This window comes from Hyperolius riggenbachi, chromosome 3 (assembly GCF_040937935.1).
Source record: "Hyperolius riggenbachi isolate aHypRig1 chromosome 3, aHypRig1.pri, whole genome shotgun sequence".
Taxonomy (NCBI): domain Eukaryota; kingdom Metazoa; phylum Chordata; class Amphibia; order Anura; family Hyperoliidae; genus Hyperolius; species Hyperolius riggenbachi.
In genome coordinates, this window is record NC_090648.1 from 34,852,638 (window position 1) to 34,877,203 (window position 24,566).

General features: G+C 46.5%; 1 protein-coding gene across 2 annotated transcripts in view; it reads left to right on the forward strand.

Moving 5' to 3' along the window:
• Positions 1–24,566, forward strand: part of DNAH2 (dynein axonemal heavy chain 2) — a 401,787-nt gene that overhangs the window by 171,183 nt on the left and 206,038 nt on the right. For both annotated transcript variants that reach the window (XM_068273978.1, XM_068273977.1), the window contains exon 12: positions 22,793–22,922. In XM_068273978.1, coding sequence (XP_068130079.1) covers positions 22,793–22,922 — 130 coding nt within the window. The remainder of the gene's footprint in view (positions 1–22,792; positions 22,923–24,566) is intronic.

Genomic DNA, 24,566 nt, shown 5'->3' on the forward strand with positions numbered 1-24,566 from the left:
ACAATAGCAGCTCATCAGACTAAACTGTGCCTCACACTCCGTGTATGTCCACACACACCCTGTACAATAGCAGCTCATCAGACTAAACTGTGCCTCACACTCCGTGTATGTCCACACACACCCTGTACAATAGCAGCTCATCAGACTAAACTGTGCCTCACACTCCGTGTATGTCCACACACACCCTGTACAATAGCAACTCATCAGACTAAACTGTGCCTCACACTCCGTGTATGTCCACACACACCCTGTACAATAGCAGCTCATCAGACTAAACTGTGCCTCACACTCCGTGTATGTCCACACACACCCTGTACAATAGCAACTCATCAGACTAAACTGTGCCTCACACTCCGTGTATGTCCACACACACCCTGTACAATAGCAGCTCATCAGACTAAACTGTGCCTCACACTCCGTGTATGTCCACACACACCCTGTACAATAGCAGCTCATCAGACTAAACTGTGCCTCACACTCCGTGTATGTCCACACACACCCTGTACAATAGCAGCTCATCAGACTAAACTGTGCCTCACACTCCGTGTATGTCCACACACACCCTGTACAATAGCAACTCATCAGACTAAACTGTGCCTCACACTCCGTGTATGTCCACACACACCCTGTACAATAGCAGCTCATCAGACTAAACTGTGCCTCACACTCCGTGTATGTCCACACACACCCTGTACAATAGCAGCTCATCAGACTAAACTGTGCCTCACACTCCGTGTATGTCCACACACACCCTGTACAATAGCAGCTCATCAGACCAAACTGTGCCTCACACTCCGTGTATGTCCACACACACCCTGTACAATAGCAGCTCATCAGACTAAACTGTGCCTCACACTCCGTGTATGTCCACACACACCCTGTACAATAGCAGCTCATCAGACCAAACTGTGCCTCACACTCCGTGTATGTCCACACACACCCTGTACAATAGCAGCTCACCAGACAAACTGTGCCTCACACTCCGTGTATGTCCACACACACCCTGTACAATAGCAGCTCATCAGACTAAACTGTGCCTCACACTCCGTGTATGTCCACACACACCCTGTACAATAGCAACTCATCAGACTAAACTGTGCCTCACACTCCGTGTATGTCCACACACACCCTGTACAATAGCAGCTCATCAGACCAAACTGTGCCTCACACTCCGTGTATGTCCACACACACCCTGTACAATAGCAGCTCACCAGACCAAACTGTGCCTCACACTCCGTGTATGTCCACACACACCCTGTACAGTAGCAGCTCATCAGACTAAACTGTGCCTCACACTCCGTGTATGTCCACACACACCCTGTACAGTAGCAGCTCATCAGACCAAACTGTGCCTCACACTCCGTGTATGTCCACACACACCCTGTACAATAGCAGCTCATCAGACCAAACTGTGCCTCACACTCCGTGTATGTCCACACACACACCCTGTACAATAGCAGCTCATCAGACCAAACTGTGCCTCACACTCCGTGTATGTCCACACACACCCTGTACAATAGCAGCTCACCAGACCAAACTGTGCCTCACACTCCGTGTATGTCCACACACACCCTGTACAATAGCAGCTCATCAGACTAAACTGTGCCTCACACTCAGTGTATGTCCACACACACCCTGTACAATAGCAGCTCACCAGACCAAACTGTGCCTCACACTCCGTGTATGTCCACACACACCCTGTACAATAGCAGCTCATCAGACTAAACTGTGCCTCATACTCCGTGTATGTCCACACACACCCTGTACAATAGCAGCTCATCAGACCAAACTGTGCCTCACACTCTGTGTATGTCCACACACACCCTGTACAATAGCAGCTCATCAGACCAAACTGTGCCTCACACTCCGTGTATGTCCACACACACCCTGTACAATAGCAGCTCACCAGACCAAACTGTGCCTCACACTCCGTGTATGTCCACACACACCCTGTACAATAGCAGCTCACCAGACCAAACTGTGCCTCACACTCCGTGTATGTCCACACACACCCTGTACAATAGCAGCTCATCAGACTAAACTGTGCCTCATACTCCGTGTATGTCCACACACACCCTGTACAATAGCAGCTCATCAGACCAAACTGTGCCTCACACTCTGTGTATGTCCACACACACCCTCTACAGTAGCAGCTCATCAGACTAAACTGTGCCTCACACTCCGTGTATGTCCACACACACCCTGTACAATAGCAGCTCATCAGACTAAACTGTGCCTCATACTCCGTGTATGTTCACACACACCCTGTACAATAGCAGCTCATCAGACCAAACTGTGCCTCACACTCCGTGTATGTCCACACACACCCTGTACAATAGCAGCTCACCAGACCAAACTGTGCCTCACACTCCGTGTATGTCCACACACACCCTGTACAATAGCAGCTCACCAGACCAAACTGTGCCTCACACTCCGTGTATGTCCACACACACCCTGTACAATAGCAGCTCATCAGACTAAACTGTGCCTCATACTCCGTGTATGTCCACACACACCCTGTACAATAGCAGCTCATCAGACCAAACTGTGCCTCACACTCCGTGTATGTCCACACACACCCTGTACAATAGCAGCTCATCAGACTAAACTGTGCCTCACACTCCGTGTATGTCCACACACACCCTGTACAATAGCAACTCATCAGACTAAACTGTGCCTCACACTCCGTGTATGTCCACACACAGCCTGTACAATAGCAGCTCATCAGACTAAACTGTGCCTCACACTCCGTGTATGTCCACACACACCCTGTACAATAGCAACTCATCAGACTAAACTGTGCCTCACACTCCGTGTATGTCCACACACAGCCTGTACAATAGCAACTCATCAGACTAAACTGTGCCTCACACTCCGTGTATGTCCACACACACCCTGTACAATAGCAGCTCATCAGACCAAACTGTGCCTCACACTCCGTGTATGTCCACACACACCCTGTACAATAGCAGCTCATCAGACCAAACTGTGCCTCACACTCCGTGTATGTCCACACACACCCTGTACAATAGCAGCTCATCAGACTAAACTGTGCCTCACACTCCGTGTATGTCCACACACACCCTGTACAGTAGCAGCTCATCAGACCAAACTGTGCCTCACACTCCGTGTATGTCCACACACACCCTGTACAATAGCAGCTCATCAGACCAAACTGTGCCTCACACTCTGTGTATGTCCACACACACCCTGTACAATAGCAGCTCACCAGACCAAACTGTGCCTCACACTCCGTGTATGTCCACACACACCCTGTACAATAGCAGCTCATCAGACTAAACTGTGCCTCACACTCCGTGTATGTCCACACACACCCTGTACAGTAGCAGCTCATCAGACCAAACTGTGCCTCACACTCCGTGTATGTCCACACACACCCTGTACAATAGCAGCTCATCAGACCAAACTGTGCCTCACACTCCGTGTATGTCCACACACACCCTGTACAATAGCAGCTCACCAGACCAAACTGTGCCTCACACTCCGTGTATGTCCACACACACCCTGTACAGTAGCAGCTCATCAGTCCAAACTGTGCCTCACACTCCGTGTATGTCCACACACACCCTGTACAATAGCAGCTCATCAGACCAAACTGTGCCTTACACTCCGTGTATGTCCACACACACCCTGTACAATAGCAGCTCATCAGACCAAACTGTGCCTCACACTCCGTGTATGTCCACACACACCCTGTACAATAGCAGCTCATCAGACTAAACTGTGCCTCACACTCCGTGTATGTCCACACACACCCTGTACAATAGCAGCTCATCAGACCAAACTGTGCCTCACACTCCGTGTATGTCCACACACACCCTGTACAATAGCAGCTCATCAGACTAAACTGTGCCTCACACTCCGTGTATGTCCACACACACCCTGTACAATAGCAGCTCACCAGACCAAACTGTGCCTCACACTCCGTGTATGTCCACACACACCCTGTACAATAGCAGCTCATCAGACCAAACTGTGCCTCACACTCCGTGTATGTCCACACACACCCTGTACAATAGCAGCTCACCAGACCAAACTGTGCCTCACACTCCGTGTACGTCCACACACACCCTGTACAATAGCAGCTCATCAGACCAAACTGTGCCTCACACTCCGTGTATGTCCACACACACCCTGTACAATAGCAACTCATCAGACCAAACTGTGCCTCACACTCCGTGTATGTCCACACACACCCTGTACAATAGCAGCTCATCAGACCAAACTGTGCCTCACACTCCGTGTATGTCCACACACACCCTGTACAATAGCAGCTCATCAGACTAAACTGTGCCTCACACTCCGTGTATGTCCACACACACCCTGTACAGTAGCAGCTCATCAGACTAAACTGTGCCTCATACTCCGTGTATGTTCACACACACCCTGTACAATAGCAGCTCATCAGACCAAACTGTGCCTCACACTCCGTGTATGTCCACACACACCCTGTACAATAGCAGCTCACCAGACCAAACTGTGCCTCACACTCCGTGTATGTCCACACACACCCTGTACAATAGCAGCTCATCAGACTAAACTGTGCCTCACACTCCGTGTATGTCCACACACACCCTGTACAATAGCAACTCATCAGACTAAACTGTGCCTCACACTCCGTGTATGTCCACACACACCCTGTACAATAGCAGCTCATCAGACCAAACTGTGCCTCACACTCCGTGTATGTCCACACACACCCTGTACAATAGCAGCTCACCAGACCAAACTGTGCCTCACACTCCGTGTATGTCCACACACACCCTGTACAATAGCAGCTCATCAGACTAAACTGTGCCTCACACTCCGTGTATGTCCACACACACCCTGTACAGTAGCAGCTCATCAGACCAAACTGTGCCTCACACTCCGTGTATGTCCACACACACCCTGTACAATAGCAGCTCATCAGACCAAACTGTGCCTCACACTCCGTGTATGTCCACACACACCCTGTACAATAGCAGCTCATCAGACTAAACTGTGCCTCATACTCCGTGTATGTTCACACACACCCTGTACAATAGCAGCTCATCAGACCAAACTGTGCCTCACACTCCGTGTATGTCCACACACACCCTGTACAATAGCAGCTCACCAGACCAAACTGTGCCTCACACTCCGTGTATGTCCACACACACACCCTGTACAATAGCAGCTCATCAGACCAAACTGTGCCTCACACTCCGTGTATGTCCACACACACCCTGTACAATAGCAGCTCACCAGACCAAACTGTGCCTCACACTCCGTGTATGTCCACACACACCCTGTACAATAGCAGCTCATCAGACTAAACTGTGCCTCACACTCAGTGTATGTCCACACACACCCTGTACAATAGCAGCTCACCAGACCAAACTGTGCCTCACACTCCGTGTATGTCCACACACACCCTGTACAATAGCAGCTCATCAGACTAAACTGTGCCTCATACTCCGTGTATGTCCACACACACCCTGTACAATAGCAGCTCATCAGACCAAACTGTGCCTCACACTCTGTGTATGTCCACACACACCCTGTGCAATAGCAGCTCATCAGACCAAACTGTGCCTCACACTCCGTGTATGTCCACACACACCCTGTACAATAGCAGCTCACCAGACCAAACTGTGCCTCACACTCCGTGTATGTCCACACACACCCTGTACAATAGCAGCTCACCAGACCAAACTGTGCCTCACACTCCGTGTATGTCCACACACACCCTGTACAATAGCAGCTCATCAGACTAAACTGTGCCTCATACTCCGTGTATGTCCACACACACCCTGTACAATAGCAGCTCATCAGACCAAACTGTGCCTCACACTCTGTGTATGTCCACACACACCCTGTACAGTAGCAGCTCATCAGACTAAACTGTGCCTCACACTCCGTGTATGTCCACACACACCCTGTACAATAGCAGCTCATCAGACTAAACTGTGCCTCATACTCCGTGTATGTTCACACACACCCTGTACAATAGCAGCTCATCAGACCAAACTGTGCCTCACACTCCGTGTATGTCCACACACACCCTGTACAATAGCAGCTCACCAGACCAAACTGTGCCTCACACTCCGTGTATGTCCACACACACCCTGTACAATAGCAGCTCACCAGACCAAACTGTGCCTCACACTCCGTGTATGTCCACACACACCCTGTACAATAGCAGCTCATCAGACCAAACTGTGCCTCATACTCCGTGTATGTCCACACACACCCTGTACAATAGCAGCTCATCAGACCAAACTGTGCCTCACACTCCGTGTATGTCCACACACACCCTGTACAATAGCAGCTCATCAGACTAAACTGTGCCTCACACTCCGTGTATGTCCACACACACCCTGTACAATAGCAACTCATCAGACTAAACTGTGCCTCACACTCCGTGTATGTCCACACACAGCCTGTACAATAGCAGCTCATCAGACTAAACTGTGCCTCACACTCCGTGTATGTCCACACACACCCTGTACAATAGCAACTCATCAGACTAAACTGTGCCTCACACTCCGTGTATGTCCACACACAGCCTGTACAATAGCAACTCATCAGACTAAACTGTGCCTCACACTCCGTGTATGTCCACACACACCCTGTACAATAGCAGCTCATCAGACCAAACTGTGCCTCACACTCCGTGTATGTCCACACACACCCTGTACAATAGCAGCTCATCAGACCAAACTGTGCCTCACACTCCGTGTATGTCCACACACACCCTGTACAATAGCAGCTCATCAGACTAAACTGTGCCTCACACTCCGTGTATGTCCACACACACCCTGTACAGTAGCAGCTCATCAGACCAAACTGTGCCTCACACTCCGTGTATGTCCACACACACCCTGTACAATAGCAGCTCATCAGACCAAACTGTGCCTCACACTCCGTGTATGTCCACACACACCCTGTACAATAGCAGCTCACCAGACCAAACTGTGCCTCACACTCCGTGTATGTCCACACACACCCTGTACAATAGCAGCTCATCAGACTAAACTGTGCCTCACACTCCGTGTATGTCCACACACACCCTGTACAGTAGCAGCTCATCAGACCAAACTGTGCCTCACACTCCGTGTATGTCCACACACACCCTGTACAATAGCAGCTCATCAGACCAAACTGTGCCTCACACTCCGTGTATGTCCACACACACCCTGTACAATAGCAGCTCACCAGACCAAACTGTGCCTCACACTCCGTGTATGTCCACACACACCCTGTACAGTAGCAGCTCATCAGTCCAAACTGTGCCTCACACTCCGTGTATGTCCACACACACCCTGTACAATAGCAGCTCATCAGACCAAACTGTGCCTTACACTCCGTGTATGTCCACACACACCCTGTACAATAGCAGCTCACCAGACCAAACTGTGCCTCACACTCCGTGTATGTCCACACACACCCTGTACAATAGCAGCTCATCAGACCAAACTGTGCCTCACACTCCGTGTATGTCCACACACACCCTGTACAATAGCAACTCATCAGACCAAACTGTGCCTCACACTCCGTGTATGTCCACACACACCCTGTACAATAGCAGCTCATCAGACCAAACTGTGCCTCACACTCCGTGTATGTCCACACACACCCTGTACAATAGCAGCTCATCAGACTAAACTGTGCCTCACACTCCGTGTATGTCCACACACACCCTGTACAGTAGCAGCTCATCAGACTAAACTGTGCCTCATACTCCGTGTATGTTCACACACACCCTGTACAATAGCAGCTCATCAGACCAAACTGTGCCTCACACTCCGTGTATGTCCACACACACCCTGTACAATAGCAGCTCACCAGACCAAACTGTGCCTCACACTCCGTGTATGTCCACACACACCCTGTACAATAGCAGCTCACCAGACCAAACTGTGCCTCACACTCCGTGTATGTCCACACACACCCTGTACAATAGCAGCTCATCAGACTAAACTGTGCCTCATACTCCGTGTATGTCCACACACCCTGTACAATAGCAGCTCATCAGACCAAACTGTGCCTCACACTCCGTGTATGTCCACACACACCCTGTACAATAGCAGCTCATCAGACCAAACTGTGCCTCACACTCCGTGTATGTCCACACACACCCTGTACAATAGCAGCTCATCAGACCAAACTGTGCCTCACACTCCGTGTATGTCCACACACACCCTGTACAATAGCAGCTCATCAGACCAAACTGTGCCTCACACTCCGTGTATGTCCACACACACCCTGTACAATAGCAGCTCATCAGACTAAACTGTGCCTCACACTCCGTGTATGTCCACACACAGCCTGTACAATAGCAGCTCATCAGACTAAACTGTGCCTCACACTCCGTGTATGTCCACACACACCCTGTACAATAGCAGCTCATCAGACTAAACTGTGCCTCACACTCCGTGTATGTCCACACACAGCCTGTACAATAGCAACTCATCAGACTAAACTGTGCCTCACACTCCGTGTATGTCCACACACACCCTGTACAATAGCAGCTCATCAGACCAAACTGTGCCTCACACTCCGTGTATGTCCACACACACCCTGTACAATAGCAGCTCATCAGACCAAACTGTGCCTCACACTCCGTGTATGTCCACACACACCCTGTACAGTAGCAGCTCATCAGACTAAACTGTGCCTCACACTCCGTGTATGTCCACACACACCCTGTACAGTAGCAGCTCATCAGACCAAACTGTGCCTCACACTCCGTGTATGTCCACACACACCCTGTACAATAGCAGCTCATCAGACCAAACTGTGCCTCACACTCCGTGTATGTCCACACACACCCTGTACAATAGCAGCTCATCAGACTAAACTGTGCCTCACACTCCGTGTATGTCCACACACACCCTGTACAATAGCAACTCATCAGACCAAACTGTGCCTCACACTCCGTGTATGTCCACACACACCCTGTACAATAGCAACTCATCAGACTAAACTGTGCCTCACACTCCGTGTATGTCCACACACACCCTGTACAATAGCAACTCATCAGACTAAACTGTGCCTCACACTCCGTGTATGTCCACACACACCCTGTACAATAGCAGCTCATCAGACCAAACTGTGCCTCACACTCCGTGTATGTCCACACACACCCTGTACAATAGCAGCTCATCAGACCAAACTGTGCCTCACACTCCGTGTATGTCCACACACACCCTGTACAATAGCAGCTCATCAGACTAAACTGTGCCTCACACTCCGTGTATGTCCACACACACCCTGTACAATAGCAGCTCACCAGACCAAACTGTGCCTCACACTCCGTGTATGTCCACACACACCCTGTACAATAGCAACTCACCAGACCAAACTGTGCCTCACACTCCGTGTATGTCCACACACACCCTGTACAATAGCAGCTCATCAGACTAAACTGTGCCTCACACTCCGTGTATGTCCACACACACCCTGTACAATAGCAACTCATCAGACTAAACTGTGCCTCACACTCCGTGTATGTCCACACACACCCTGTACAATAGCAGCTCATCAGACCAAACTGTGCCTCACACTCCGTGTATGTCCACACACACCCTGTACAATAGCAGCTCATCAGACCAAACTGTGCCTTACACTCCGTGTATGTCCACACACACCCTGTACAATAGCAGCTCATCAGACCAAACTGTGCCTCACACTCCGTGTATGTCCACACACACCCTGTACAATAGCAACTCACCAGACCAAACTGTGCCTCACACTCCGTGTATGTCCACACACACCCTGTACAATAGCAACTCATCAGACTAAACTGTGCCTCACACTCCGTGTATGTCCACACACACCCTGTACAATAGCAGCTCATCAGACCAAACTGTGCCTCACACTCCGTGTATGTCCACACACACCCTGTACAATAGCAGCTCATCAGACTAAACTGTGCCTCACACTCCGTGTATGTCCACACACACCCTGTACAATAGCAGCTCACCAGACCAAACTGTGCCTCACACTCCGTGTATGTCCACACACACCCTGTACAATAGCAGCTCATCAGACCAAACTGTGCCTCACACTCCGTGTATGTCCACACACACCCTGTACAATAGCAGCTCATCAGACTAAACTGTGCCTCACACTCCGTGTATGTCCACACACACCCTGTACAATAGCAACTCATCAGACTAAACTGTGCCTCACACTCCGTGTATGTCCACACACAGCCTGTACAATAGCAGCTCATCAGACTAAACTGTGCCTCACACTCCGTGTATGTCCACACACACCCTGTACAATAGCAGCTCATCAGACTAAACTGTGCCTCACACTCCGTGTATGTCCACACACAGCCTGTACAATAGCAACTCATCAGACTAAACTGTGCCTCACACTCCGTGTATGTCCACACACACCCTGTACAATAGCAGCTCATCAGACCAAACTGTGCCTCACACTCCGTGTATGTCCACACACACCCTGTACAATAGCAGCTCATCAGACCAAACTGTGCCTCACACTCCGTGTATGTCCACACACACCCTGTACAGTAGCAGCTCATCAGACTAAACTGTGCCTCACACTCCGTGTATGTCCACACACACCCTGTACAGTAGCAGCTCATCAGACCAAACTGTGCCTCACACTCCGTGTATGTCCACACACACCCTGTACAATAGCAGCTCATCAGACCAAACTGTGCCTCACACTCCGTGTATGTCCACACACACCCTGTACAATAGCAACTCATCAGACTAAACTGTGCCTCACACTCCGTGTATGTCCACACACACCCTGTACAATAGCAACTCATCAGACTAAACTGTGCCTCACACTCCGTGTATGTCCACACACACCCTGTACAATAGCAGCTCATCAGACCAAACTGTGCCTCACACTCCGTGTATGTCCACACACACCCTGTACAATAGCAGCTCATCAGACCAAACTGTGCCTCACACTCCGTGTATGTCCACACACACCCTGTACAATAGCAGCTCATCAGACTAAACTGTGCCTCACACTCCGTGTATGTCCACACACACCCTGTACAATAGCAGCTCACCAGACCAAACTGTGCCTCACACTCCGTGTATGTCCACACACACCCTGTACAATAGCAACTCACCAGACCAAACTGTGCTTCACACTCCGTGTATGTCCACACACACCCTGTACAATAGCAGCTCATCAGACTAAACTGTGCCTCACACTCCGTGTATGTCCACACACACCCTGTACAATAGCAACTCATCAGACTAAACTGTGCCTCACACTCCGTGTATGTCCACACACACCCTGTACAATAGCAGCTCATCAGACTAAACTGTGCCTCACACTCCGTGTATGTCCACACACACCCTGTACAATAGCAGCTCATCAGACTAAACTGTGCCTCACACTCCGTGTATGTCCACACACACCCTGTACAATAGCAACTCATCAGACTAAACTGTGCCTCACACTCCGTGTATGTCCACACACACCCTGTACAGTAGCAGCTCATCAGACTAAACTGTGCCTCACAATCCGTGTATGTCCACACACACCCTGTACAATAGCAACTTATCAGACCAAACTGTGCCTCACACTCCGTGTATGTCCACACACACCCTGTACAATAGCAGCTCATCAGACTAAACTGTGCCTCACACTCCGTGTATGTCCACACACACCCTGTACAATAGCAACTCATCAGACTAAACTGTGCCTCACACTCCGTGTATGTCCACACACACCCTGTACAATAGCAACTCACCAGACCAAACTGTGCCTCACACTCCGTGTATGTCCACACACACCCTGTACAATAGCAGCTCATCAGACTAAACTGTGCCTCACACTCCGTGTATGTCCACACACACCCTGTACAATAGCAGCTCATCAGACTAAACTGTGCCTCACACTCCGTGTATGTCCACACACACCCTGTACAATAGCAGCTCATCAGACTAAACTGTGCCTCACACTCCGTGTATGTCCACACACACCCTGTACAATAGCAACTCATCAGACTAAACTGTGCCTCACACTCCATGTATGTCCACACACACCCTGTACAATAGCAACTCATCAGACTAAACTGTGCCTCACACTCCGTGTATGTCCACACACACCCTGTACAATAGCAGCTCATCAGACTAAACTGTGCCTCACACTCCGTGTATGTCCACACACACCCTGTACAATAGCAACTCATCAGACTAAACTGTGCCTCACACTCCGTGTATGTCCACACACACCCTGTACAATAGCAACTCATCAGACTAAACTGTGCCTCACAGTCCGTGTATGTCCACACACACCCTGTACAATAGCAACTCATCAGATGATAGTCACCTCACATCCAGGTGGGTCTAGCGTATGGTTTCAATAAGCCAATCTACAATCAATGCTTCATATTCCAGGCATAAATGGTTTATTCCAAAGTTGACATGTAAAAAAATAGTAAAAATACTCATAGCGTAAAACAGTTTAAATTATGGCAGTTTGCCCTGCGCTAATACAGCGCACCCACGTATCCAAAGCCCAGTGGTAGTGGTCATTCAATCTGCTTACGGCGTCCAGTTCCCTTTTACCGCGCCTCCATTCAAGCTGATCGGAGGAACTTGAACCACTGTCGTGAAAATCTTAAAATTTAAAATATATGTATAAGACACACAAATAAGGAGTACATTTCTCCCAGAGTAAAATGAGCCATAGATGACGTTGCTCCGATGTTGCTGTCACTTACAGTAGGTAGTAGAAACCTGACATTACTGACAGGTTTTGAAGTAGTCCATCTCTCCATAGGGGATTCCCAGCAAGGCCTTTATTCTTTGTAAAGACACTCCCTGAAAACGATTTATACAATGATGCTGGCCAGCCTTGCTGCTCACCCTACAGTTTTATGGCAGTTGGATGGAGCAAATGCCATTCACTAAGTGCTTTTGAAAATGAAGGCAACCCTGAGAACCCCCCATGAGGAGATGGGCTAGTTCAAAATCTGTTGGTTCTCTTGGATCTCTACTATTTACTGTAAGTGGCAGCAACATAGGATAAGAGTAATTTATGGGCCATTTTACTCTGGAAGAAACATACTTCTTATATGTCTGTATTTATATATATATATTAAATGTTATGATTTTAGCGACAGCGGTCCTTTAATGTTAGAAATAGGTAGGGGGGTTAGTGTTAGGAATCGGTAGGGGGTAGACTAGTGCATTTGTCCCTCTTCTGTGTGTGTTGAACTCAGCTCCCCCTGCTGCCAGTGCTTCATGTAGACCCCCCAAAAAAATTCATCCATGAGCCCATTATTTTCTGCATTCCCCGTCTCCCTGTCCTTCTATATGAGGAAAGGAAGGGAAATAACTCACCAGTACCCTGAGTAGAGCAGAGAGCTCAGAGCAATACATTATATGCAATGCTGTAATCTCTACTCATCGTGCGTAATACTTTACACATGATATTATTGCATGCACCCCAGTGTCTCGTCTCTTCCATGACGAGTCCCTCATGTATAGCAGTTCCTCATGTGCAACCTCCCCTTCCTTAAAGAGAACCCGAGGTGTGTTTAAAGAATGTTATCTGCATACAGAGGCTGGATCTGCCTATACAGCCCAGCCTCTGTTGCTATCCCAAACCCCACTAAGGTCCGTCCCCCTGCACTCAGCAATCCCTCATAAATCATAGCCATGCTGTGAGGCTGTGTTTACATCTGTAGTGTCAGTCTCAGCTGCTCCCCCGCCTCCTGCATAGCTCCGGTCCCTGCCTCCGTCCCTTCCCTCCAATCAGCAGAGAGGGAAGGGATGCAGGTGGGGACTGGAGTTCTGCAGGAGGCGGGGAGAGCAGCAGACTGACACTATAGAGATAAACACAGCCAGCTCTGACAAGCTGTTTGTCAGCAGCGTGGCTGTGATTTATGAGGGATTGCAGAGTGCAGGGCGATCTTAGGGGGGTTTGGGATAGCAACAGAGGCTGGGCTGTATAGGCAGATCCAGCCTCTGTATGCAGATAATATTCTTCAAACCCACCTCGGGTTCTCTTTAAAAACAAAAACACCTTCCTCACACGGTATCTCCTCCTCTGCCATGCCAAGCACCTCATTCACATCCGCCCCACCTTGTGCAGCCCCCCCTCATCCCACATTCTGCCCCCTAATAGTGTGTAGCCAACCACTTTCCCGTGTATGACAGCCGTGGCTTTCCTGTTCTGTCTGCTCCCATGTTTATCCTTCTGTTATTTAGCAATTCCCCTGGGCCGTGTAGCAGAAATCCAAGCCTGACGACGCACTCCTGAGGCCTATTTAGCATCAATACTTTTTATTAGTTGTCACACAAAAAAAACGATAATAACCAAGCTTATACAGGAAGGAGGCTTTTCACACAGAAATAAAGTATAAATATTGGTAATGCGTTGCTTAGCAACACACCGAATGTATTTTCCAAGGATAGAAAGGGAACTATCTCCAATGTATGAACTGTGTAAGCATTAACTAAACAAACGCTTAACCTGACAGCAGGCTTATAAAGGAATCGCTAATAACTGTATCATCTATATTTAACCAGAGAAGCCTGCATGGGAAGTGGATGAAATGACGGCAGTATATAAGCTGGGAGAAGACAGGAGATTATTATTTAGTATTTATGTAGCGCCGTCATCTTCCGCAGTGCTGTACAGAGTGTATTGTAACTTAAAGGGGAACTGAAGTAAGAGGTCTACAGAGGCTGCCATATTTATTTCCTTTTAATCAATACCAGTTGCCTGGCAGCCCTGCTGGTCTATTTCTCTGCAGTAGTATCTGAATCACACTAGTATCAAGCATGCAGCTAGTCTTGTCAGATCTGACTTTAAAGTCTGAAACACCTGATCTGCTGCATGCTTGTTCAGGGGCTATGGCTAATCGTATTAGAGGCAGAGGATCAGCAGGCTAGCCAGGCAACTGGTATTGCTTAAAAGGAAATAAATATGGCAGCCTCCGTATACCTCTATCTTTAGTTCCCCTTTAAAGGATACCCGAGGGGACGTGACATGATGAAATAGACGTGTGTATGTACAGTGCCTAGCACACAAATAACTAGGCTGTGTTCCTTTTTTTTTCTTTCTCTGCCTGAAAGGTTTAAAAATCAGGTATGTAAATGACTGTTTCTGTCTGAGTCTGGACTGAGTCAGACTACAGTGTGACCCTCAGTGATAAGGAATTACAGTCATAAAACACTTTCCTAGCAGAAAATAGCTTCTCAGAGCAGGAAAGAGATAAAAAGGGTCAATGGTTCCTAGATTTTAGCTCTGGCATACTTCAATGAATGTGTCATTGAGCAGAAACAATGAAACAGTAAAAACGTAAAAAGTAGATTTAAATATAAAATACAACAGTGGGATATCTAAAAAAAATTCTAGGAGAAGTAGGATAGATGCAATTGTTTATCTTATCAGTTTTATTTTCACCTTGGGAGCTCATAGTCTAATCCCTACCATAGTCCTATGTGCATGTATGTATGGTGTAGTGTATGTATCATAGCCAAAGGCCAATTTTAGGGGGAAGCTTTATCTGCATGTTTTTGGGAGGTGGGAGGAAACTGGAGTGCCTGGAGGAAACCAACACAGACACAGGGGCCCATATGCAATTCACTTTTTTTCCTGAGTTTTCTCCTAAGTAATGTTTTCAAACTTGTCAATAAAATGCTTATTAAATCACCAGCAAACAAGAAAATACTTAAAATTGTTAGATTTTTCAACTACTTTTTGGTACTTTTTCAATTGCAAAGTGCTGAACAGTTATTCTAAATCAGGGGTGTCAAACTCAAATACAAAGTGGGTCAAAATTGTACACTGGGACCTAGTTGCGGCCTACAATTGTACACTGGTGCCTGGTCGCGGGCCAACCTCAATGTCTGCTTGCCACCTTCCTCCCTTATAAAGTTCTCTGGTGTCTATCGGCCCTCCCTCCCCTATACAGTTCCCTGGTGTCTAGAGACCCCCACCCTCCCCTATACAGTTCTCCAGTGTTTAGGGCTGTCCCCCCTCTACCTCCCTATATGGCTTCCCTGGTGATCTAGGACTTCACCTCCAATATATTTTCCCCGGTGGTCTAGCGTGGGCCAAACATAATGCAAAGTGGGGAAACCACTTGAGGGCCAAATTTAATGGCTCTGAGGGCCAGATTTGGCCCACGGGCCGGAGTTTGACATGTATGTTCTAAATAGAAGATGAAAAATGATCTCTTAGGAGGCAACTCAGGAGAAAAAGTGAATTGCATATGAGCCATGGAGAACATACAAAATCTGTGCAGATAGCGCCCCAGCTGGGATTGGATCCGGGAACCCAGCACTGCAAGGCAAGAGCGCTAAGCACTACCACACTGCGCTGCCCATAGAAAGATAGAAGGATAATGTAGAGCGGGGATTAGGGAAGGGCAGGGAGGGGCTCAGGGCCCCATCCCAAATCAACCTAGCCCTGGACTATGTATACCTGTCACTAAAACTGGACTCTCTGAACTGAGCGTGTCTGGAAAAGATGTACAGTCAGAAGTGAGCTGCACATGGAAGGGAGGGGGAGCCCCAACATACTTGGCCTAGGGGTGAAGAAAGTATACATTCGGCTTTGGGTGCGAATGCTCTGCTGTGTGCACTCTGCAGGAGGAGAGGGGGGGGGGGGGGGGCGTCGGTGGCAATACTGGTAATTGTGGAAGGAGGGGGAGGGGCACCTAATACCGCTGATTGGAGGGGGGAGGGTACTTGGCATCTAATACCCCTGGTTGGGGAGGGGGGTTAGGGTTGCCCTATAACAACATTTGCCCATGGCCCCATCTTACCCAGAAGCACCCTGGGCTGCATGTAAGGCTCCCTGCACACTGCAAATCTGATTTGCGATTCTGATTTTCCCTGGATGCTATCAAAAGAAAAACGCAAAAAAAACGCAGCATGCAGTACCGATTAGAAATCAGAAATGGTAATCGCTTGGGAAAAACGTTTAACAATCGGAATGGCATGTAGTGTGCAAGAGGCCTCAGAAAGATGTGCAGTGCCAGAGATATTAGCTGGAGTAAGGGCCCTGTTACACAGGCGAATGGCGCCAGCAACTAGTCTGAGCAATCGTTTGCTGATCACAACCAAAGAGGGTCAGTGAGATGCTAATACTGCTATTAAGAAAAACATATGTAAACGTCATGCAAATGTTATGCAAATGTGGAAACAAACCAATCAAATTCAGAGCTATTGTACAGAGCCACGGAAGATGTCGGCGCTATGTACTGTATATCCATAATGAAGTCTAGCTGTCGCTGCTAGCTGTAGCAGCTCTGTCACCTTGATTGATTGGCTTGTGTAACATGGCCCTAATAGGTACATCATATCTCAATAGCATATATATCAGGTTAGTGGCACGGACATACACAAGCTGCTACAATGTAGACAACACAAAGGCTTTATTGTATCGTATCGCAAAGCACACCTACAAGGAAAAACATTATCAAATAAGACTGAACACAGAATACATGCATGTCCATTATCTCATCAGTGCAGCTCCTGTGCTCATATGAAGAGTGAAACTGTTTTATGGCCACTTCCTGTTTGTACCTTGATGGATCAGAATAAATTTCAGCAAGCCGTCTACAAACAAAGCACCTATTAGTAACTGATTCTCCTTGACACTTCATTATTTCTGCTGATAGGCTTCGGTGACAAAAAGCACACGTGGCTGGAATTCTTCCTGTTTTGTGCAGAGTGCTGAGGTCACTTGAAGTTGGCAGCTTACACACTGGTGAAATAAAACAAATGTGGAATCATTCATGTCATGGTAGACATAATTTACTACTTAAAGTGAACCAGAGACGAAGCACCCTTATGTATTTTACCATGTATATCAGTGGGAACTTTAGAGAAAACACCTGCCCTGCTTTCTGTTTCATTCTGTACTGCACAGCTTGCTTCTCATGAACCCTGATAAAATCCCTGACTGAGCATTCAGTCTGGCTTTGCTATAATGACTCAGCTATAATGATTCCTGAGCAGAGCCAGCAGAGGGCAGGCTTGGGCTTGAAAAGACACCAGAGAACACAGACTGAGCTATAAATATTCCTGAGCAAAGCCAGACTGCTCAGTCAGGGATTTTATCAGGGCTGATAAGCAATCTGAACAGTAAATAATGAAACAGGAAGCAAGGTAGGTGTTTTCTCTAATGTTCCCACTGATATATATGGGAAAATACATGAGGGTGCTTTGTCTCTGGATCTCTTTAAACATACAAATAATGTCACATTTATTTGAACTATATTTATTTTAAAGATAGCTGTAATACAATGTAATGTGCACGAAGCGTACAATATAATAAAATCTATAAATATTCACTTTCCCGGTATTGCCAATAATCTAGAACACTAAAAAAATTGTTATCCGAAATTCTCCCAAAGAGAGGAAAGCAGGTAAACGTTGGCCTAAAAATGGTATTTCAATTTCCTAGCTGTGTGATGGTTTCCAAGCAAGTCCTAAAAGCACTAAAAGTTCGCACAAGGAAATCGTAATAGTGAGAGCTCCCACAGAGTCCAACCTGAACTTTATAATAAGAAGTTTTTCCAAACAACAAGAAGAAAATGTAGAACACTGAAATCTAGCAGCAGTGTGATGGACTAGCGAATCAATGATACATTCTCCTTAAAGCGGAACGTCAACCTAGAATTGAACTTCATCCCAATCAGTAGCTGATACCCCCTTTCCCATAAGAAATCTACTCATTTTCTCAAATAGATCAGGAAGGGGGAGGAGGGGGTCTTTTTTGCATATATTGGTGAAACCCCTCCCACAGTAACAGTGTGACCTCATGACCATGGTCCTGACAGTTTGCTGTCTGTGAACCTCCTTGCATTATGGGACATACCAGCTTTTTCCACCTGCCAAGCAAACAATATCTCTCTCCCTAGAACTCTCAGTAACAAACATTCTGTACACATCACCTGACAGAACTAAAGATGTCACCACCAGTGAGAAATGTCAGAATGTAGATCAAGGAGAGGAAAGATTTTGCAATGTGCAAACACTGATTAAATAATCTATACATGAATATAGTAAAAAATAAGCAATTTAATTCAATCTATTATTTTCACTATTTTAAAAACTGAATCCTATCTGGACAACTATAGTCGTCCAGATAGGTGCCGCTCTGGTCTATCTGGACGCCTATACGTCTCCAGTGTTTCCATGGCACGCCCAACACTCGTTCCTGGTAGCATTTCCACGGCGGCAATTGGTGAAGGGGAACTAATGTTCCCCAATTCAATCACAGTGCCCGGAATGAATGGACATTAACCCAGTTAGGGGCCATGTCCATTCATAATAGTGAAAGTAGAATGACGTAAAAAAAAAAAAAGAACTCTTCCTGGTAACTCAGGATAGTTTTTGTAGCAGCTCCATCAAGTAGCGGAAAAATAAAAATACACTCAGGGTAAATTTGAAGTAAAAATTAATACATTTAATGCCTTCTAACACCCCCAAGTTACCAAACAAACACATAAACAAAAATACAAACAGTTTAAAAAAATACATAAATAGTTGTCTTAGAGTCTGAGCTTTTTTAATATGCATGTCATGAAGGTATTTTACTGTTATGCTAGCAAATAAGGGCTTGTAATTATTGACCAGATACAAAAAAACCACAAGACAGAAAAAAGACATCTTTATTTCCAAATAATTTATTGTTGCTATACATTGTACTGGGAACATAATTTAAATGTTGTGATAGCCGGGACTAACGGGCAAATAAAATGGGTTGGTTTTATTTACTGTATAGTGACATTGCTTATTTTAAAACTATTGGGGATGGAATTGGAGAAATTGTGTATTTTTTTTCTCGTATTTCCTATACAATGCATAGAAAATAAAGTAATTACTGAAACCAAGTATAGTCCCCAAAAAGCCTAATTTGTGTTAAAAGAAACAAGATATAGATCATTTACATACGATCAGTAGTGATAAAGTTATTTGCGAATGAATGGGAGGAAAATTGCTTCCGTCCTGAGGTGAAAACACCCTTAGGGCCCATTTTCACTAGCGTGGAAACCGGGCCGAATCCGCAGAGTTTCCCCACAGGCAAATCACGTGGGAAAACTGCCATAGGGAATAATGGCGACGCCGGCCGAATCGCTTGCCCTAGCAGTTCGGCCGACATTGCCATCCATTTCCGTGCGGACGGCAGCGAATCCCATAGCCGGGCACAGCTTCTGGGATGCGTCTGCTTAACGCAGACGAGGAAGTGCCGACGCACGCCTCGTAGCTGCACGCAGCGGCTAGTGGGAGGCTAAAATGGTTAAAGGAATACTGTAGGGGGGTCGGAAAAATGAGTTGAACTTACCCGGGGCTTCTAATGGTCCCCCGCAGACATCCTGTGCCCCCGCAGCCACTCACCGATGTTCAGGCCCCGCCTCCGGTTCACTTCTGGAATTTCAGACTTAAAAGTCTGTAAACCACTGCGCCTGCGTTGCCGTGTCCTCGCTCCCACTGATGTCACCAGGAGTGTATAGCACAAGCCCAGTATGGTCTGGGCCTGCACAGTACGCTCCTGGTGACATCAGGGGAAGCGAGGACACGGCAACGCAGGCGCAGTGGTTTTCAGACTTTGAAGTCTGAAATTCCAGAAGTGAGCCGGAGGTGGGGCCAGAGCATTGGTGAGTGGCTGCGCTGGCACAGGATGTCTGCGGGGGACCATTAGAAGCCCCCTACAGTATCCCTTTAAGATCTGAGCTTAAAAAAAACATTTTGTTTATATTGCACCAGCAGCATGATAATTAATTACAAAGTGCAGAAGTACTCCCTAGCTAAATCTTACCCAATTTAACAGTGGGTTGCTGTATCAAACTCAGCCTATGGGGCACGCTCCACTAAGAAATGTGATTTTGTTTTCTTCTATCTACTGCGATTGTGCCACGATCTGTCCAGTGTGTGGCACGATTGCGGTGCGTTTGCACAAAAAAAAAAAACCACAGCTTGAATGAAAAGCCAGCAGTGCGATTGCTTAGTATACTTACTATAGGAGCGCAAATGCAGCAAAAGCACTGCAGGATTGGGATTGCAGTTTGTAAAAAAATATCACACAATTGGAAAATCAGCATCACAATTTACATGTTAATCCTGGTGCTGATCTGTAAACCATTTTTGAATCAGATCGCAGCTAGTGGAAAAGAACTCTACCACCAGCTTAGAAACCCAAATGCAAATGCAAAACACAAACGCAATTTTGAAACTGCGGCTCTGGGAGAGGAGCTCCCAGGAGGACTTGCGATCTGTGAACCAGGAGAGCCGCGGCGGTAGATAAATGAGGGGGTGTGGCTACTTAAACGAGATGGAGGGAGAGAGAAAAATATATAAAGGAAAAAACTGGCTATTTAATATATGCGAGGAGACCATTAGTGATGACCTCACATTTGATCTCTGATCTACTTTAAAGTTGTTTTTAAAATATCTGTGAGTCATCTTCATGGAGGTAGGTCAACGCATAACTTCATTCTTAAAGCGGACCTGAACTCAGAACTTCCCCTCTGCGTTAAAAGATAAGCAACAGCATAATCACCTTTACAGGAAAACATTACTTTGTTACAGCTGATAGAAATCCTGCAATAAATCTGCAGTGTGTCTACTTCATGATTTCGTGGAAGCAGATATAGGGTTTACATCCTGTGTTTACAAATTAGCTGCTCTGCTGAGGCAGCCAGCTAACACAGCTGAGAGATCAAATTACACTTGTGATTCGTCACATATGAGGAGGCTAAACTCTCTAAATACATACAGGGTGCATTTCTCTGTTTCCCTTCTGTCCTGTTCAAGAGTTCAGGTCCACTTTTAAAGTTTTTTGTAATTACTTTTTCATACCTGGGACCCTCCAGCTATCGAATTACCAATTGCCAATTGTTGAATATTGGTAATGTTAGTGATATTCTATCATCGCCTGTTACTGACTAACCTCCCCACTATATATGACTAACACTAACCTACCCCTCCGTACGCCAATCCACCAATGCTACCTGAAGTTTGGCTACACAGTAGCTGAACTCCACCACAGCCACCCGCTACTGTCATTGCCAGAGCCACTATCCAGTGCTCGGTAATCATTAACAGGCCATTACTTTTCCTCTGCTTACACCTCTCTCACACATTGGTGGTTTGAATTGTGTGATTATTATCATTATTATTATTATTATTATTTAGTATTTATATAGCGCCGACATATTATGCAGCGCTGTACAGTGTATATATATATATATATATATATATATATATATCTTGTCACTAACTGTCCCTCAAAGGAGCTCACAATCTAATCCCTACCATTGCCATATGTCTATATTATGTAGTGTAAGTACTGTAGTCTAGGGCCAATTTTTTTTAGTGGGAGCCAATTAACTTATCTGTATGTTTTTGGAATATGGGAGGAAACCGGAGTGCCCGGAGGAAACCCACGCAGACACGGAGAGAACATACAAACTCTTTGCAGATAGTGCCCTGGCTGGGATTCGAACCAGGGACCCAGCGCTGCAAGGCGAGAGAGCTAACCACTACGCCACCGTGCTGCCCATTATTATACATATAGTGCTGGAAAGTGGGGCCCAGTGTAAAATTTGCACTGTGGCTCATGGCTCAGTACCTAGGCCATTGCCTGAGACATTTACTGGTAAACATGCCTAGCTATTTATCCAAGAACACCCCAGCAATTGACGTGCCTCTACTCAGCCACATGACCTTTAAACATTACTACTCTAGGCGATTAGCCAACTCTTAGTTCAGCCCCACACTGCTTATCCTCCTTCTATCTGCTGCTATGAGAAATCATTTCACTGCATGTCTTCCTGCAGATTCCGAGCCGGTGTGAAGGATCTAGAGGTCATGATGCAGAACCTCATCATGACGGCCTTTGAGACTGTACGCAGCGTGGATCAGGGCGTGGAACTGCTGGATATTTTCCATCATTTGTCAGCAAGAGAGGTAAGGCGGCCTTAGATGTTCTAACATAGGGCAGAATTAGAATGGAACTGCAGTGGAGAGTAATTAGAGGTCCAGTTTCAACAAGGGTTTTGTGAGATACGAAACACACTACCTGAAACCCCCCAATTTTCACCTCTATTCAGATGTGCAACCCAAGTCGTCAAAACAGTATCATGCAGAAACTTACGGAGTCCCAAGATCTCAGAACATCATCCGTATGATAACAAAGAAAAAAGTTGACTAATACAACTGAAATAGTCCATAAAGGCTTGTACACATGTGCAACTTTTCTGGCCCAACTATCGTCCAAACTTGGTCTGTTGGACGATAGTTGGGTATGTAAACATGTGACAAACGACTAGACGGTTTGCCTGATCCAACTCACACATCTGTTGGGCTGATATCATGTAGTTGGCCACGTGTTCAAGAAATTTGTTTTGAATGCAGCCATATCCTGCAGTCCGTGGTTCGCTGGATTGTGCAGTATGCAAATGACTTGCTCGTTCAATTGGTTAGTTTGCTGAAAATAAAAGTGCAGTCATTTGGTTGTGCAGCCGATCATGTCGTCAGGTTGGTCATGCAGAAAATGGCACATTAGTATGAGCCTTAATATCCAAAGGAGGAGTCTGCACACAATCTTGCAGAAACAAAAAGTGCAGTTTATTGTTCCATCACACACACATTCAATACAGATCTAACTGATAAGGCCGATGGTCGTTTCGGGACCTAGGTGCTCCTCTTTGTCAAGGCATAGGGCAGATAGAACATGGGACCAAGTTGCGGGCTGACCTCAATGTCTAGTGGCCACCTTCCTCCCTTATAAAAGCTCTCTGGTGTCTTAATCCCCCCCCCTCCCTCTGCTATACCGTTCCCTGATGCCTAATGCCTCCTCCCCCTGTACAGTTTCCTAATGTTTAGTGGTCCTCACTCCCTCATCTATGCAATTCCCTGATGTTTCGTGGTCCTCCCTCCCTTTCACAGTTTAGTGGTCCCCTTCCCTCTCCCAGGGCTGTGGAGGTGGAGTCGGGCAATTTTGGGTGCCTGGAGTCGGAGTCGGGAAAAAATGCACCGACTCCTAATGAATTTGTAACTGTAATTAAAATAGAAAATATGATAAAATGTTCTATTTCTCAGATAATAGTCATTAAAAATAATGTATATATATACAGTATATATACAGTAATAGCTGTGCTTAGTCCACAAAAATGAAATAAACCAATCAAAATTAGTTACTTGTGCTGCTTCAATAAAGCAGTCCCCGTATTTTTAAGGTCAGATATACAAATCTAATTGTGACTGTATATATGATGTGTACACAGGAATCTCTTATATATACTAAATAACATCTATGCTATAAGTATAAAGCCTGATGTGTAGCTGTGTCACTAATAGAGATGGTCAACGAGATGGAAATAATTCTGCATTGATGCTGATTTATGCAAATGTATGCACTCCCTTTGCTGATGAAATCAAATAATTTGATATGTTGTTAAAATTTGGTTTGGTGACTACAAATTAAAGGGTACCTGAGACGAATGAAAAGTAAAGTTTTATACATACCTGGGGCTTCCTCCAGCCCCCTTCAGTCTAATCAGTCCCTCGCTGTCCTCCTCCACCACCCGGATCTTCTGCTATGAGTCCTGG